Source organism: Dryobates pubescens, chromosome 24 (assembly GCF_014839835.1).
Source record: "Dryobates pubescens isolate bDryPub1 chromosome 24, bDryPub1.pri, whole genome shotgun sequence".
Taxonomy (NCBI): Eukaryota; Metazoa; Chordata; class Aves; order Piciformes; family Picidae; genus Dryobates; species Dryobates pubescens.
The window spans coordinates 15,671,151-15,686,195 of record NC_071635.1 but is presented as its reverse complement, the minus strand read 5'-3'; the positions used below and the strand labels follow the sequence as shown (position 1 = coordinate 15,686,195).

Genomic DNA, 15,045 nt, shown 5'->3' with positions numbered 1-15,045 from the left:
CAGCAGCAGAACAAGAGGACACAGTCTCAAGCTGTGCCAGGGGAGGTTTAGGCTGGAGGGGAGGAGAAAGTTCTTCCCAGCAAGAGGAATTGGCCACTGGGATGAGCTGCCCTGAGAGGTGGTGGAGTCCCCATCCCTGGAGGTGTTCAACAGGGGCTTGGATGTGGCACTTAGAGCCATGGTTTAGTTGCCAGGAGGGGTTGGGTGCCAGCTTGGACTTGCTGATCTCTGAGGTCTTTTCCAACCTTACTGATTCTATCCTGGGAGCCCTTGCTTTGGAAGGGCAGAGATGTGTGCCTATGCTTCCTGGCCTGGACCACCAGAGCAGCTGCAGTGGTCAGAGAAGGACACCTTGGTGTGAGGTCCCCCAGGCACTTCAGAGGCTTCTCCTCTGACTCCTCCTGCTTGATGGAAGCTCCCTTGCCAACCAGGAATTCCAGAGCAGTTCTTTCCCAAGGACAATGTTGGGCTTGCTCTTTTGTTTTCAGCTCTCTTTGCATTTTATCTGCAGATCACTTCCCAGCTCCAGACCAGGCCTCTCTCCTCACAGGTACCACCTGAGCTGACCCTGATCACAGCCCCTCCATCCAAACCAATCAAGCCAGACCCCCAGCAGTGGGCATCCAGTGCCATGCCTGCTTGCCAATCCAACCTGAATCAACTCTAGTGGTGGTTAATTCCTTCTTTAAAAGCCAATAACCAGGCATCTGCCATTCTGAACCACAGAAACAAATGCTGGGGGCTGAGGGGCAGAGCAAATGACTGCAGGCAATGAACAGCTGGGAGATTGCCTTCAGGCCTTGCCACTGCCACCAGGGATCCCATCTGGGATTTCTGTGGCTAGGGAGGAGCAGGGGAGCCCCCAGGGGCCTGTGGCTGCCAGGAGGTAGCAGTGCAGGTGTGGAGAGGCTGGAGCAGTGTTTTCACTTAGCCCCTTTTGACCTGCTCTGGGTGTGGAACTTGCTCAAACAAGAGCTCAGAGGCAGATGGAGCACATTCTGCAGCAGTGGTGGAGCTCTGCTGCCTGAGGTGAAGTCATCTGCTAGGTGGGAAGATAAAAAGCTGGGGGGGGAAGAGTCCCCTGGGTTCTGTGGGGGGGTTGTGGCTTTGTGCAGTACATCCTGATTGCTCTGCAGGGCTGTGGTGATGCTGGGGACAATCACAGGCTCTCTGATGGCATGGGGGGCAGCAGGGCTGAGGCACTAATTGTGGGCTTGGGTGTAGCAATCTTGCACACAGGGCAGCCCAGAGTGAGCCAACTGGCTCAGACATCCTCTGTGCTGCTTCTGCTCTCCAAGGGATTGCCCTGGGTGTGCCAAGCTACAGGTTTGCCACCTTGCCCCAGCAGCTCTGCTCTGTTTGTGGGATACCAAGCAGCCAGAAACACCTTGGCTGGCAGGGCAAACCTGCACTCATGACCCTGCTGTGTCACCAGGGATGGCTGGATGAAGCTGCCCTGAAATATTGAAGGCCTCTTGTTGCCTCTTGGGCCTCTTTTTCCTTATGCCTTGACTGTCATGGAGACAGTTGGCTGTGCCTGGGCTGTCCTGTGTCTTGTCACAGCAAGCAGCTCATGGGAAGTGGAGGCAGCTTCATGATGTCCTCCTTTGCCTGTGGTTTCTGACATCTGTGCTGCTGATTGATGTTTATTATAAGGTTAACATTGATCAAGGAAAGCAAGCCAACAAAAAGTGGGTCCAAACCAGTTCTGATTTCCTCTGTGGCACCAATTCCCTGCTAGCTGAAGCTGTCCTCAGGCACCCAGGCTGTGGGGCAGAGCTGCTTGGGGCATGGTTGGCAATGTCTGCTTCTTCCAAGCATGTCTGCTCCAAAGAGATTTGTCCTGCAAGAGTTAAAGATACAGTTAATTATAATGATTAAAAACCCCCAACTAATCAGCTTCTCTCAAAGCCAAGAGCAGATTGGTCCTGCTGCCAAACCTGAGCAGTGGGTGCAGAGCCCAAAGGGTTTGATGGCTCTGGTGGGGTGTTGGGAGGCTCTGGTTGGCACAGCAGCTCTTCTGCCTCCCAGTGAAGGGCAGAAGCCTCGGCCAGTAGAGCCATGGTGGGGAGCTGGCCCTGCTGAGCTCCAGAAGGCATCACTGTCCTCCTCTGAGGTACTCAGAGTTTCTCTTTTCTTCCTGTCCAGGACCTCAGAATGGATGGAATGACCCTCCTGCCCTGAACAGAGCTGCCAAGAAGAAGGTACCCTAGAAAATCCTACCTTGACACAGGGGAGTGCTGGGCCCTTGATAAGCAGGAGCTGAAGTTGCTCCTGGGAAGCCAATTGGCAGGGGAAGGGTGGGGGGGAGGGAGGGAGAGTCAGCAGCAAACAAAAGCTGCAGCTCCAAGCCCCTGGCTTGGACAGGAGCACACTGCATTGGGTTAGGAACTGGCTGGAGGCTGAGCCCAGAGAGTGGTGGTGAATGGTGCCACAGCCAGCTGGCAGCCAGGCACCAGTGGTGTGCCCCAGGGAGCAGTGCTGGGCCCCAGCCTGATCAATATCTTCATTGATGATCTGGAGGAGGGGATGGAGTCCATCAGCAGGGAATGTGCAGCTGACAGCAAGCTGGGGGCAGGAGCTGAGCTGTGAGAGGGCAGCAGAGCTCTGCAGAGGGACCTGGCCAGGCTGGGCAGAAGGGCAGAGGCCAAGGGCAGGAGGTTGAACACAGCCAAGTGCCAGGGGCTGCACTTTGGCCACAGCAACCCCAGGCAGTGCCACAGGCTGGGGGCAGAGGGGCTGAGAGCAGCCAGGCAGAGAGGGACCTGAGGGTGCTGGTGGAGAGCAGCTGAACAGGAGCCAGCAGTGTGCCCAGGGGGCCAAGAAGGCCAAGGGCAGCCTGGCCTGGGTCAGGCAGAGTGTGGCCAGGAGGAGCAGGGAAGTCCTTGTGCCCTGTGCTCAGCACTGCTGAGGCCACAGCTTGAGTCCTGTGTCCAGTTCTGGGCTCCTGAGGTTAGGAAAGAGGTTGAGCTGCTGGAAGGTGTCCAGAGAAGGGCAACAAAGCTGGGGAGGGGTCTGGGGCACAAGGCTGGGGAGGGGTCTGGGGCACAGCCCTGTGAGGAGAGGCTGAGGGAGCTGGGGTTGCTTAGCCTGGAACAGAGGAGGCTCAGGGGAGACCTTCTTGCTCTCTGCAACTCCCTGCAGGGAGGCTGTAGCCAGCTGGGGGTTGGTCTCTTCTCCCAGGCAGCCAGCACCAGAACAAGAGGACACAGTCTCAAGCTGTGCCAGGGGAGGTTCAGACTGGATGTTAGGAAGAAATTCTACAGAGAGAGAGAGTGATTGCCCATTGGAATGTGCTGCCCAGGGAGGTGGTGGAGTCCCCATCCCTGAAGGTGTTCAGGAGGAGACTTGATGGGGTGCTTGATTGCATGGTTTAGTTGATTAGATGGTGCTGGGTGAGAGGTTGGACTTAATGATCTTGAAAGTCTCTTCCAACCTGGTTGATTCTATTCTAAAAGACCTTTAAGATCACTGAGTCCACCCATTATTGAACTGTAGTTCCAGAAGGCTCCCAGGAGACCTTCTGGTGGCCTTCCAGGATCTGCAGGGGGCTGCAAGAAAGCTGGGGAGGGACTTTGGAGGGGGTGAGGGAGGGATAGGAGTGGGGGGGCTGGAGCAGAACTAGAAATGGTTAGGTTGAGATTGGCTGTGAGGAAGAAGTTGTTGGCCAGGAGGGTGGTGAGAGCCTGGCCCAGGCTGCCCAGGGAGGTGGTGGAAGCCTCCTGGCTGGAGGTGTTTGCAGCCAGGCTGGAGGTGGCTGTGAGCAACCTGCTGTGGTGTGAGGTGTCCCTGCCCAGGGCAGGGGGCTGGGGCTGGCTGAGCCTTGAGCTCCCTTCCAACCCCAACAATTCTCTGATTCCTGAGCAGAAATGGCCCTTTAATTCCTCTCCAATGTGCATTCTCTCTTTCAAAACAGTTAAGCCTCTGGAGAGCTGGGGGCTTGTTGCTGAGGCTGTGGTTGTTCATGGCAGCATTGATCCTGGTTTGAGGGAACAAACTACCTGGGACTGTTTCCATCTGCAGCCAAGATGATGAGTTGAGCAGGGGATGAGCCTTGGGCAAAACCATGAGGCCCTGCAAGTTGTCATCAGTCACAGGCTTGGCTGGAGCTGCAAGCAGCTGATGTCAGTTAAGGCTCTGACCCTGAGCCATCTGCTGAGAGGGAGACACTTTGTGTGATGGAGGCAGTGTGGGGTTGGCAAACAGATGCAGGCTGCAGCAGGATAGAATAACTGGGGGGAGCCTTTCCATCCTCTGGGGTGCACCATGCAGTCAGCATCAGCCTCTGCTCTCTGAGCATGCTGCATGTAGGGAGCAAGAGGGGAAAGTGTGGGGAGGGGAGGGGGAAAAAAAAGGTAGTTGGAGCAGGCAAGATAAGGTCTGGGTGAGGGTGATGGCAGAAGTGGCCCTCAGCTTTTGGCTTGGGGTCTCTGAGTCAGGAGGGTGGGCAGGGGATGCTGTGTGTGCTCCTTACTGTCCCCCAGCAGCCAGCAGAGAATCAGTTGTCAGGGTTGGAAGGGAGCTCAAGGCTCAGCCAGCCCCAACCCCCTGCCATGGGCAGGGACACCTCACACCACAGCAGGTTGCTCACAGCCACCTCCAGCCTGGCTGCTAAAACCCCCAGGCAGGAGGCTTCCACCACCTCCTGCTCTTCCTGCCCTTTCCCAGCTAGCAATTAGCTCAGGGGGATGCTTATGGCACATTTTTTGTGTTAGGGCTGGAAGGGGCCTCAAGGATCAGTTCTGAGCCCTCAGTTCTAAGCCCTCTACCATGGGCAGGGACACCACACACTGGATCAGGTTGCTCACAGCCCCACACCCCCTTCCAAACCTCCGGGGATGAAGCTTCCACCACCTCCCTGGGCATGCTGCCTCCTGGAGCTTCAGGCTCTAAAGTAGGAGGAGAAAGAGGAGGGAAGCAGCCTGAGAAGAACTGCTGGCCCTCAGAGCACAGCAAGCAGCAGCCTCCTCCAAAGAGCTGCTGCTGCTGTGTGTGTGTGTGCCCCAGGCAGGGCTGGAGGGCTGCCTCCCTTGAAGCTGTGTGTGTTGTGTTTTCCTTGCCGGGCATGGAACAAAGCCCTGCCAGAAACGGTTCTGTGTTTGTTTCCCCGATGTCCCCCGCGGCAGGGGGGACGGTTCAGGATGTTGTCAGTGACTCACCACAGGGGCTGTTGGCAGCTAGAAGCATCTGGCAGCTTTCTAAGCCCCAGCAAGCCTTTGCAACTGTTTTCCACCTCAGGGAGGCTGTCCCCCCCCAGCCCTTCCAAAGGGTCTGGCTGTGATTCACTGCTTTTACAGCTTGCCTTTGCTGCTGGCTTGGGTTTGCTTTCTCCAGCTGAAGCCTGGCACCACTGCTTCACACTTGGCATCCAGGGGGCTGTAATCTTCCTCTCCCATGTAGTTCAGTAAGGACAAGTGCAGGGTGCTGCACCTGGGGGGGAATCAGGCACCAGGACAGGGTAGGGGCTGTCCTGCTGGAGAGCAGCTCCACAAAGACCTTGGAGTGCCGGTGGGCAGCAAGTTCTGCATGGGACAGGGAAATGCCCTGGTGGCCAAGAGAGCCAATGGGGGCCTGGGGGGCAGTAAGAAGAGTGTGGCCAGCAGGGCTGGGGAGGTTCTTCTCCCCCTCTGCTCTGCCCTGCTGAGACCACAGCTGCAATCCTGTGTCCAGTTCTGTGCTCCCCAGTTCCAGAGAGACAGAGAGCTGCTGGGGAGAGCCCAAGGGAGAGCCAGGAGGAGGAGTTGGGGACTTGAGCATGTCCCCTGTGCAGAGAGGCTGAGAGCCCTGGGGGTGGTTAGCCTGGAGAGGAGCAGGCTGAGAGGGAGCTGATCAATGCCTCTCAGTAGCTGGGGGGCAAGGGGAGGAGGCCAAGCTCTGTTGGGTGGTGCTCAGCTATAAGCCAAGGAGCAAAGGCCACAAACTGGAGCAGAGAAGGTTTCACCTCAACTTGAGGAGAAACTTCTTTCCAGTGAGGGTGAGTGGCTCTGATTTGAGGTGGCTCCTGTGCCAGGGGCAGGCTGGGCAGAGCAGACAGGAGTGGGGGCTCTTGCTGCCCCAGGGCACTGCCCCCTGTGCAGTGCAGCCAGGGGAAGGGTTGGTGTGGCCAGGCTGCGCTCCTGTGCTGCCTGCCCCTGGGGACTCTGCAGAGCAGAGCTGCTGGGGGGGAGAGGGGTGGTCTGTGGGAGCTGGGGGCTGGGCTGTGCCCACAGCAGCACCAATGCCCTGTCTGCTTTTGTTGCCCAGGTCCCTGATAACTTCCAGCCCCCGGTGCCCATCACCTCCCCCATCATGAACCCGCTGGCAGACGCGCAGTGCCCGCTGCAGCAGCCCGCGGCTCCGGCCCCCCTCCTGGGCACGCCTGGCTTCCAGCCCCCACAGCTGCTGCCAGGGCCCCCAGGCCAGGGGGGCTTCTCCCCTGCAGCCCAGCCCCCAGGGCCCTGCATCCTGCCTCCTGCTGCCTCCAAGCCCAGCACGGAGGGGGCTCCCGGGGCCCCCATCGGCAATGCCATCCAGGTAAGGCAGCCCCAGCGGGCACGGGTGGCCCCCCTCGCCTGGGGGCCCCTCTTGTGCTCCCCAAGGGCTCTGCAGAGTCTTTGGTCACCAGCTCTGCACCACACTGGCACTGTGCTCCTGCCATCTCCACCCAGACACTGCTGCTTTGCAGTTCATCTGGATAGGAGCTACAGCACAGGAGGCTCCACCTCAACATGAGGAGGAACTTCTTCACTGTGAGGCTCACAGAGCTCTGGAACAGGCTGCCCAGAGGGGTTGTGGAGTCTCCCTCTCTGGAGACTTTGAAGACCCATCTAGATGTGCTCCTCTGTGACGTCTTTAACATCTTCATTGATGACATGGATGAGGGGGTTGAGTCAGTCATCAGAAAGTTTGCAGATGACACCAAGCTGGGAGCAGATGTTGGTCAGTTAGAGGGCAGAAGGGCTCTGCAGAGGGACCTCAACCGACTGGACAGATGGGCAGAGGCCAACAGGATGGCATTCAACAAGTCCCAGTGCCAGGGGCTGCACTTTGGCCACAGCAACCCCAGGCAGAGCTACAGGCTGGGGGCAGAGTGGCTGAGAGCAGCCAGGCAGAGAGGGACCTGGGGGTGCTGATTGACACCTGCCTAAACATGAGCCAGCAGTGTGCCCAGGTGGCCAAGAGGGCCAAGGGGATCCTGGCCTGTATTAGGAACAGTGTGGCCAGCAGGAGCAGGGAGGTCATTGTGCCCTGTACTCTGCACTGGTTAGGCCACAGCTTGAGTCCTGTGTCCAGTTCTGGGCCCCTCAGTTTAAGAAGGACATTGAGAGACTTGAAGGTGTCCAGAGAAGGGCAACAAGGCTGGGGAGAGGCCTTGAGCACAGCCCTGTGAGGAGAGGCTGAGGGAGCTGGGGTTGCTTAGCCTGGAGAAGAGAAGGATCAGAGGTGACCTCATTGCCCTCTACAACTACCTGAGGGGTGGTTGTAGCCAGGAAGGGGTTGGTCTCTTCTCCCAGGCAACCAGCACCAGAACAAGGGGACACAGTCTCAAGCTGTGCCAGGGGAGGTTTAGACTCGAGGTGAGGAGAAAGTTCTTCACTGAGCGAGTCGTTCGGCATTGGGATGTGCTGCCCAGGGAGGTGGTGGAGTCCCCATCCCTGGAGGTGTTCAAGGGGAGATTGGATGTGGCACTTGGTGCCATGGTCTAGTCGTGAGGTCTGTTGGAACAGGTTGGACTTGCTGATCCTTGGGGTCTCTTCCAACCTTAGTTACTGTGATACTGTGCTGGATGCTATGGCCCTGCTCTGGCGAGGGGGGGTTGGACTGGATGATCTCCAGAGGTCCCTTCCAACTCCTGACATCCTGTGGTCCTATGAATGTTCTGGAGCAGCAAGCTGCTTCCTTCTGCAACTTCCCAGCCCTCCAGAGGGAGTGACAGCAGCTGCTGATGGTGTCACCTCCACACAGGGAAGGAGCTGGGGTTGTGCTCGGCTGCCCAGCAATGCCACGGGGGTGAGCTGGAAACAGCACCTGGGCAGAGCCCCCTGGAACAGCCTCACCCTGCTCCCTTCTTTCTCAGCATGTGCAGGCCCTGCCAACAGAGAAGATTACCAAGAAGCCCATCCCTGAGGAGCACCTTGTTCTGAAGACCACCTTTGAGGCCCTCATCCAGAGGTGCCTGCTGTCTGCCTCCGACCCGGTAGGTCTCTGGGGTGTGTCCAGAGTGCTTGGGCTGAAGGCACAGCTCACCACAGCCCCTCCTCAGGCAGCTTCCTTCTGCTTGGGGCAGCCACAAGCAGTGTGTAGCAAAGTGTGTGGTGGGTTGAAATTCCCCCTCCCTCCCCACCATTACCTTTGCCAGCCCAGCTGGAAGCAAGGGAGAGCTGTGTTTCCAGGCAGAACTGCAGTCTGCAATGGGCTGCAGGGGATGTGGACAAAACATCCAGGAGGTACAATAGTGACAGGGATCTGCAACTCATGAACAGCACAAGAACCCACCCAGGTCAAAGAGCAGGGGGAAGCTGCCAGCTTCTCCTTCCCTGCCTCCCCCTGAGCAAAAGAAGGGAGAGAGGAGCAGAGGAGTTAACACCAAAACAGTGCAGCCAAGGTGAAGCAGAAGCAAGTTAGGATCTCTCCCAGAGCAAAGCATCAGGAAGAGAGGAGGAAATTGTTTTGGTACAACCCATCTTGTGGTAGCTCTCTCCAGTGGGGGAGGTTTAGATTGATCTTTGTTTTCCTTTTTCCACCCAGCAGTGACTTACTGACACTTTAACTGCTTCTCTGGTCAAGATCTGTGGGGGAAAAAAATGTAAAGGCACAGCCTGAAACTACCACAGGACTTCTGCCAAGGGCTGGGAGTGACAGGATGAGGGACAAGGACAGCTTGATCAGAGGGCTGCAGAACCTCCCCTGGGGACACAGGCTGTGGGAGAGCTGGGGCTGTGCAGCCTGGAGAAGAGAAGGCTCCAGGGAGACCTCAGAGCAGCCTTCCAGTGCCTGAAGGGGCTCCAGGAGAGCTGGGGAGGGACTTTGGCCAAGGGCTGGGAGTGCCAGGCTGAGGAACAATGGCTTTGAGCTGGGAGAGGAGAGACTGAGAGTGGAGAGGAGGAAGAGATCCTTGAGAGTGAGGCTGGGGAGACTCTGGCACAGGCTGCCCAGGGAGGCTGTGGCTGCCTCCTGCCTGGAGGTGTCCAAGGTCTTGAGCAGCCTGGGCTGGTGGGAGGTGTCCCTGCCCATGGCAGGGGGGTTGGAACTGGATGATCCTTAAGGTCCCAAACCATTCCATGTCCCACCCACTATCACACAAAGCCTTGTGCTCAGCTGGGACAGTCTGGGGCCAAGAGCACAGCTTCCAGCAGGTGAAAGGTGGCCATGTGGCAAGAAGACTCTGAGCTCTTCATGACACTTCTTGTGGTCAGCTTCAGCAGGGATGAGCATGAGCTCCCCTGTGGGGAAGAAAGCCCCCCAGTGCTCTGCTCAAGCTGGGAGCACTGGGAAGTGTTCAGTTCCAGCTCTCTTCTTGTTCTGGGGCACAGAAGCAGGCTGGTTTGGGTGGAGGCAAAGGAATGAACTGGCTGTGGGCCTAGGCCACTTTGCTCTGCTCTGGTGAGACCTCACCTGGAGTACTGTGTCCAGGTCTGGAGCCCTCAATGTAGGAAGGACCTGGACATGGAGAGGGTCCAGAGGAGGCCATGAAAATGATCAGGGGGTTGGAGCAGCTCTGCTCTGAGGCCAGGCTGAGGCAGCTGGGGGTGTTCAGCCTGGAGAAGAGGAGGCTTCAGGGAGACCTAATAGCAGCCTCCCAGTACCTGAAGGGTAGAAGCCATTGCCCCTGGTCCTGTCCCTGCAGGCCTTTGCAAAGGCCTGCAGGGACAGGACCAGGGGCAATGGCTTCAGATTAGAGCAGAGGAGACTTAGACTGGATATTAGGAGCAGGTTCTTCACTATGGGGGTGGTGGAACACTGGAACAGGTTGCCCAGGGAGGTGGTTGAGGCTCCTTCCCTGGAGATGTTCAAGGTGAGGCTCAGCGAGGCCTGATCTAGTTGGGGATGTCCCTGCTGACTGCAGAAGGGGTTGGACTGGATGAGCTTTGGAAGCCCCCTCTGGCCTGGACCATTCTATCATTCTGTGAGGCCCCACAGCCTCCACACACCTGGGGGCACCTGAGGGTGCACAGACCTTCCTCTGGGTGATTGCAGCTGCAGACCCACGGGAGGAGCAAACGCAGGGAGCAGCCAGCTGCCTTCTACCCCAGAGGAGCCAGCACCTGGCTTACTGCTTCAGGAGTCTGCATTTGGTTTTCCTTCCCCCCTGAGCAATTTGGGTTGGGTTGATGGTCAGACTGGCTGATCTTAAAGGTCTCCTCCAGCTGCCATGGATCTGTGGCCCTGTGCTAATGAGTTCCTTTCTCTTGCAGCAAACCAAGAGGAAGCTTGACGACGCCAACAAGCGCCTGGAGTTCCTCTATGACAAGCTTAGGGAGCAGACAGTAAGTCCTGCTGCGCTTCCCCCCAGCCCCAGCAAGTGTTGCAGGGGTGGCCTAGAGCCTCAGCAGTGGTGTGGGCTCCTCTGCAGGTGCTTGCTCTTTCTCTGGAGTCACTCTACTGGAGAGCTGGGGAGGGACTTGTGACAAGGGCTGGGAGTGCCAGGCTGAGGAACAAAGGCTTTGAGCTGGGAGAAAGGAGATTCAGACTGGAGATAAGGAAGAAATTGTTGAGAGTGAGGGTGAGGTTGTTCCCATTTGGAGGCTCCAAGCCTTGAAGTGTTGAAGGCTTAGGTTGGATGGGGCCTTGAGCAAGCTGCTCTAGTGTGAGGTGTCCCTGCCAAAGGCAGGGGATTGGAACTGGATGATCTTTAAGGTCCTTTCCAATTCAAACCATTCTAGGACTTACCATGGCTCATGAACCAGCCAGGCACTGGTATCTGTATGCCATGTGAGAAGCTCTGAAGTGTCCCCAACCCCTCTGCAGAAACACCTGCACAGCCTCACAAGGGTCTCAGTCTCCCCTCTCCCAGCTCAAAGCCATTGTCCTTCAGCCTGGCACTCCCAGCCCTTGCCAAAAGGCCCTCCCCAGCTCTCCTGGAGCCCCTTCAAATACTAGGAGGCTGCTCTGAGGTCTCCCTGCAGCCTTCTCTTCTCCAGGCTGAACAGCCCCAGCCCTCCCAAGCCTGTCCCCAAGTGCCTGCAGAGACCTTGCAGTGCTCTGGAGTTCATGCCATGAGTATGATGGTGCTGTGCAGGGCCTGCAGCAAGCACTGGATGAATGCATCAGGGAGGCCCATCCCCAGCAAGGTCCCCTGCTGCTAGCAGGAAGTGAGACTTGCAGCCTGGGGGCAAAACCAGCTTTCTACCCAGCACCTCTATGGCCACCAGGCCATGTCCTGAAGCACCACATCTACTCCTTGATAGAATCAGTAGGGTTGGACAAGACCTCCGTCCCCCACAGCAGACTGCTGGCCAAGCTGTCAGCCCCTGGCTGGCACAGCAGCTCTGAGCTGGGTGAGGAACTGGCTGGAGGCTGAGCCCAGAGAGTGGTGGTGAATGGTGCCACAGCCAGCTGGCAGCCAGGCACCAGTGCTGTGCCCCAGGGAGCAGGGCTGGGCCCCAGCATCTTTAACATCTTCAACATGATCTGGAGGAGGGGATGGAGTCAGTCATCAGCAAATGTGCAGCTGACAGCAAGCTGGGGGCAGATGTTGGTCAGTCAGAGGGCAGAAGGGCTCTGCAGAGGGACCTTGCCAGGCTGGGCAGATGGGCAGAGGCCAACAGGATGGCATTCAACAAATCCCAGTGCCAGGGGCTGCACTTTGGCCACAGCAACCCCAGGCAGAGCTACAGGCTGGGGGCAGAGTGGCTGAGAGCTGCCAAACAGAGAGGGACCTGGGGGTGCTGATTGACAGCTGGCTGAACATGAGCCAGCAGTGTGCCCAGGGGGCCAAGAAGGCCAAGGGCATCCTGGCCTGGGTCAGGCAGAGTGTGGCCAGCAGGAGCAGGGAGATCATTGTGCCCTGTGCTCAGCACTGCTGAGGCCACAGCTTGAGTCCTGTGTCCAGTTCTGGGCCCCTCAGTTTAGGAAGGACATTGAGAGACTTGAAGGTGTCCAGAGAAGGGCAACAAGGCTGGGGAGGGGTCTGGGGCACAGCCCTGTGAGGAGAGGCTGAGGGAGCTGGGGTTGCTTAGCCTGCAGAAGAGGAGGCTCAGGGGAGACCTTCTTGCTCTCTACAACTACCTGAAAGGTGGTTGTAGCCAGGTGGGGGTTGGTCTCTTCTCCCAGGCCCCCAGCAGCAGAACAAGAGGACACAGTCTCAAGCTGTGCCAGGGGAGGTTTAGGCTGGAGGGGAGGAGAAAGTTCTTCACCGAGCGAGTCGTTCAGCATTGGGATGAGCTGCCCAGGGAGGTGGTGGAGTCCCCATCCCTGGAGGTGTTCAAGAGGGGATTGGATGTGGCACTTGGTGCCATGGTCTAGCCATGAGGTCTGTGGTGCCAGGTTGGACTTGCTGATCCTTGAGGTCTCTTCCAACCTTGGTGATTCTGTGATCACAACCTCCTACCCAACACCTCTGTGACCCCCAGCCCACGTCCTGAAGCACCACATCTACTCATTGCTAGAAGCATTGGGGTTGGACAAGCCCTCCAAGCTCTCCTAGCAGGGAGGGTGTGTGCAGGGCTTGCTTTCTGCTGACCTGCCTTGCCTGCCTCCCTTGCAGCTCTCCCCAGCCATCCTCAGTGGCTTGCACAGCATGGTGAAGAGCATCGAGGGCCGCAACTACCAGGAGGGGCTGAACATCCACACGCACATCGTCAGCACCAGCAACTTCAGCGAGACCTCTGCTTTCATGCCTGTCCTGAAGGTTGTCCTGACCCAGGCCAACAAGCTGGGGGTCTGAAGGGAGCCTGCTCTGGCCAGGCCTTTGAGGGTTGCTTTTCCAAAGAGGTTCACCTCCACAGCCGAGGTGCGGGGGCCGGAGCAGGAGCCCTGCTCCCCGCGGCGCAGGCGAGCGGCGCTTCCACTCTCCCTTCTAGGAGGGCCCTGGAGCCCTGGTGCTTTCCTTGTTTTCCTCCTCCTCACCCCCAACTCTCCAGGTCAGCCTGTTTAATGGATGCTGCCCATCCTGTCAGTTTTTAGATGCATGTCTTACTGCTACCCAGTGGCTTTTAATGCCGGATCTGTGTTCAGGCGAGGCCCGAGGCTGTGTATCAGAGCCCGAACCAGATGGTTCCCTTCACCACCCCCCACTCTCCCTGCTCCACCAGATTAAAGAGCCTGATCCCTACTATCAAGTGTAGTTGGTCTTTCATTCTATGGAGCTGCTTTGGCACTTCTCCATGGTCAGTAGCTTCCTTTTGCACTGGGCCCAAAGAGCAAACTAAAGGCTGCTGTGATATTTTCAATAAATGTTAATTTATAAGAACCTGTCTCTTCTCAAGTGCACCTTGGAGGGGCTTGAACCCACACAGCTCTTGGTGTGTGCTGGGCACCATCACTGAAACCTCTGCTTAACATCCCCCCTGACCTTGACAGGCTGCAGAGCTGGGCCCACGACAACCTCAGGAGGTTCAACAAGGCCAAATGCTGCAAGGTCCTGCAGCTGGGGCAGGGCAATCCCAGGCACTGATCCAGGCTGGGCAGGGACTGGCTGGAGAGCAGCCCTGGAGAAAAGGCCTTGGAGGTGCTGGGAGAGGAGAAGCTCCCCAGGAGCCAGCAGGGAGCACTTGCAGCCCAGAGAGCCAAGCAGAGCCTGGGCTGCAGCAAGAGAAGTGTGGCCAGCAGGGCCAGGGAGGGGATTCTGCCCCTCTGCTCCACTCTGCTGAGCCCACAGCTGCAGCTCTGGGGCCAGCTCTGCAGCCTCTGTGCCAGGAAGGCTCTGGAGGGGCTGGAAAGTGTCCAGAGCAGGGCCAGGAGGAGGAGCAGAGGGCTGGAGCTGCTCTGAGCACAGACTGAGAGAGTTGGGGTTGTGCAGGCTGCAGAGGAGAAGGCTCCCAGGAGACCTTCTGGTGGCCTTGCAGGAGCTGCAGGGGGCTGCAAGAGAGCTGGGGAGGGACTTTGGAGGGGGTGAGGGAGGGATAGGACTGGGGGGGATGGAGCAAAATAGAAGTGGGGAGCTGGAGATTGGCTGTGAGGAAGAAGTTGTCGGCCAGGAGGGTGGTGAGAGCCTGGCCCAGGCTGCCCAGGGAGGTGGTGGAAGCCTCCTGGCTGGAGGTGTTTGCAGCCAGGCTGGAGGTGGCTGTGAGCAACCTGCTGTGGTGTGAGGTGTCCCTGCCCAGGGCAGGGGGCTGGGGCTGGCTGAGCCTTGAGCTCCCTTCCAGCCCTGCCAGCTCTGTGATTTCCATTTCAAGGAGAGGTTTAGCAATGGCTGTGGCACAGGTGGCCCAGGGGAGGTTGTGAATGCTCTCACCCTGGAGGTGTTCAAGGCCCTTGAGCAAGCTGCTCTAGGAGAAGGTGTCCCTGCCCAGCCCAGGGGCTAGGAACTAGATGGTCTTTTAAGGTCCCTTCAACCCAAACCATTTTGAGTCTGTGACACATCCCTGTGTATTTTCAAGAGCTAAGGGTGGAACTAATGCAGTGTTTTACCCACCCCTACAGTGGGCAGTGGCTTCTTGCAGCCCTCTGGAGCTGCTGCTCTGCTGGCTCCTGTGGGCCTCTTCTGCTGGCTGTGAGCAGCTTGGGGCTGGAGCGGGGAGAGTTTCCCAGGTGTGTTTTCCTAGGGCACAGCTGGAGCTGGCTTGGAGTTCTCCACATCTGCAGTGGTGTGCCAGGAATAGCAAGGGTGCCAAGGAAGGAAAGGAGTTGCAAGACAGCCCCAGGAGAGGGGGGAGAGAAAAAAATAGAGCAGCTTTGCCTGAGAAACACCAAAAATAATCAGTGCCTGTGGGCTGCAGGCTTGGCAGCTCATCCTGTGGGAAGTATTATCACTCACAGAGCTTATCAGTGGGACTGTTCAGCCTGGAGCTGAGAAGGCTGCTGGAAGACCTTGGAGCAGCCTTCCAGGGTTTGAAGGGAGCTACAGGAAAGCTGGAGAAGGCTTGTTACAAAGGCCTGGTGAGACAGGGTGAGGGCTAGTGGCTT

The 15,045-nt window shown here is 57.8% G+C and overlaps 1 protein-coding gene across 8 annotated transcripts in view; it reads left to right on the top strand.

Annotated features, from left to right (window-relative positions):
- SEC31A (SEC31 homolog A, COPII coat complex component) overlaps positions 1-13,390 on the top strand; it is a 71,263-nt gene extending 57,873 nt beyond the window's left edge. For 6 of the 8 annotated variants that reach the window (XM_054172478.1, XM_054172475.1, XM_054172477.1 and 3 more), the window contains 5 exons: positions 2,149-2,204; positions 6,244-6,513; positions 8,057-8,176; positions 10,395-10,466; positions 12,686-13,390. In XM_054172478.1, coding sequence (XP_054028453.1) covers positions 2,149-2,204; positions 6,244-6,513; positions 8,057-8,176; positions 10,395-10,466; positions 12,686-12,865 — 698 coding nt within the window. In that variant the 3' untranslated portion in view covers positions 12,866-13,390. Of the gene's footprint in view, positions 1-511; positions 551-2,148; positions 2,205-6,243; positions 6,514-8,056; positions 8,177-10,394; positions 10,467-12,685 lie in introns of all 8 variants that reach the window. The other 2 variants (XM_054172474.1, XM_054172470.1) reach the window with 1 other exon arrangement.
- The last annotated feature ends 1,655 nt before the right edge of the window (positions 13,391-15,045 follow it).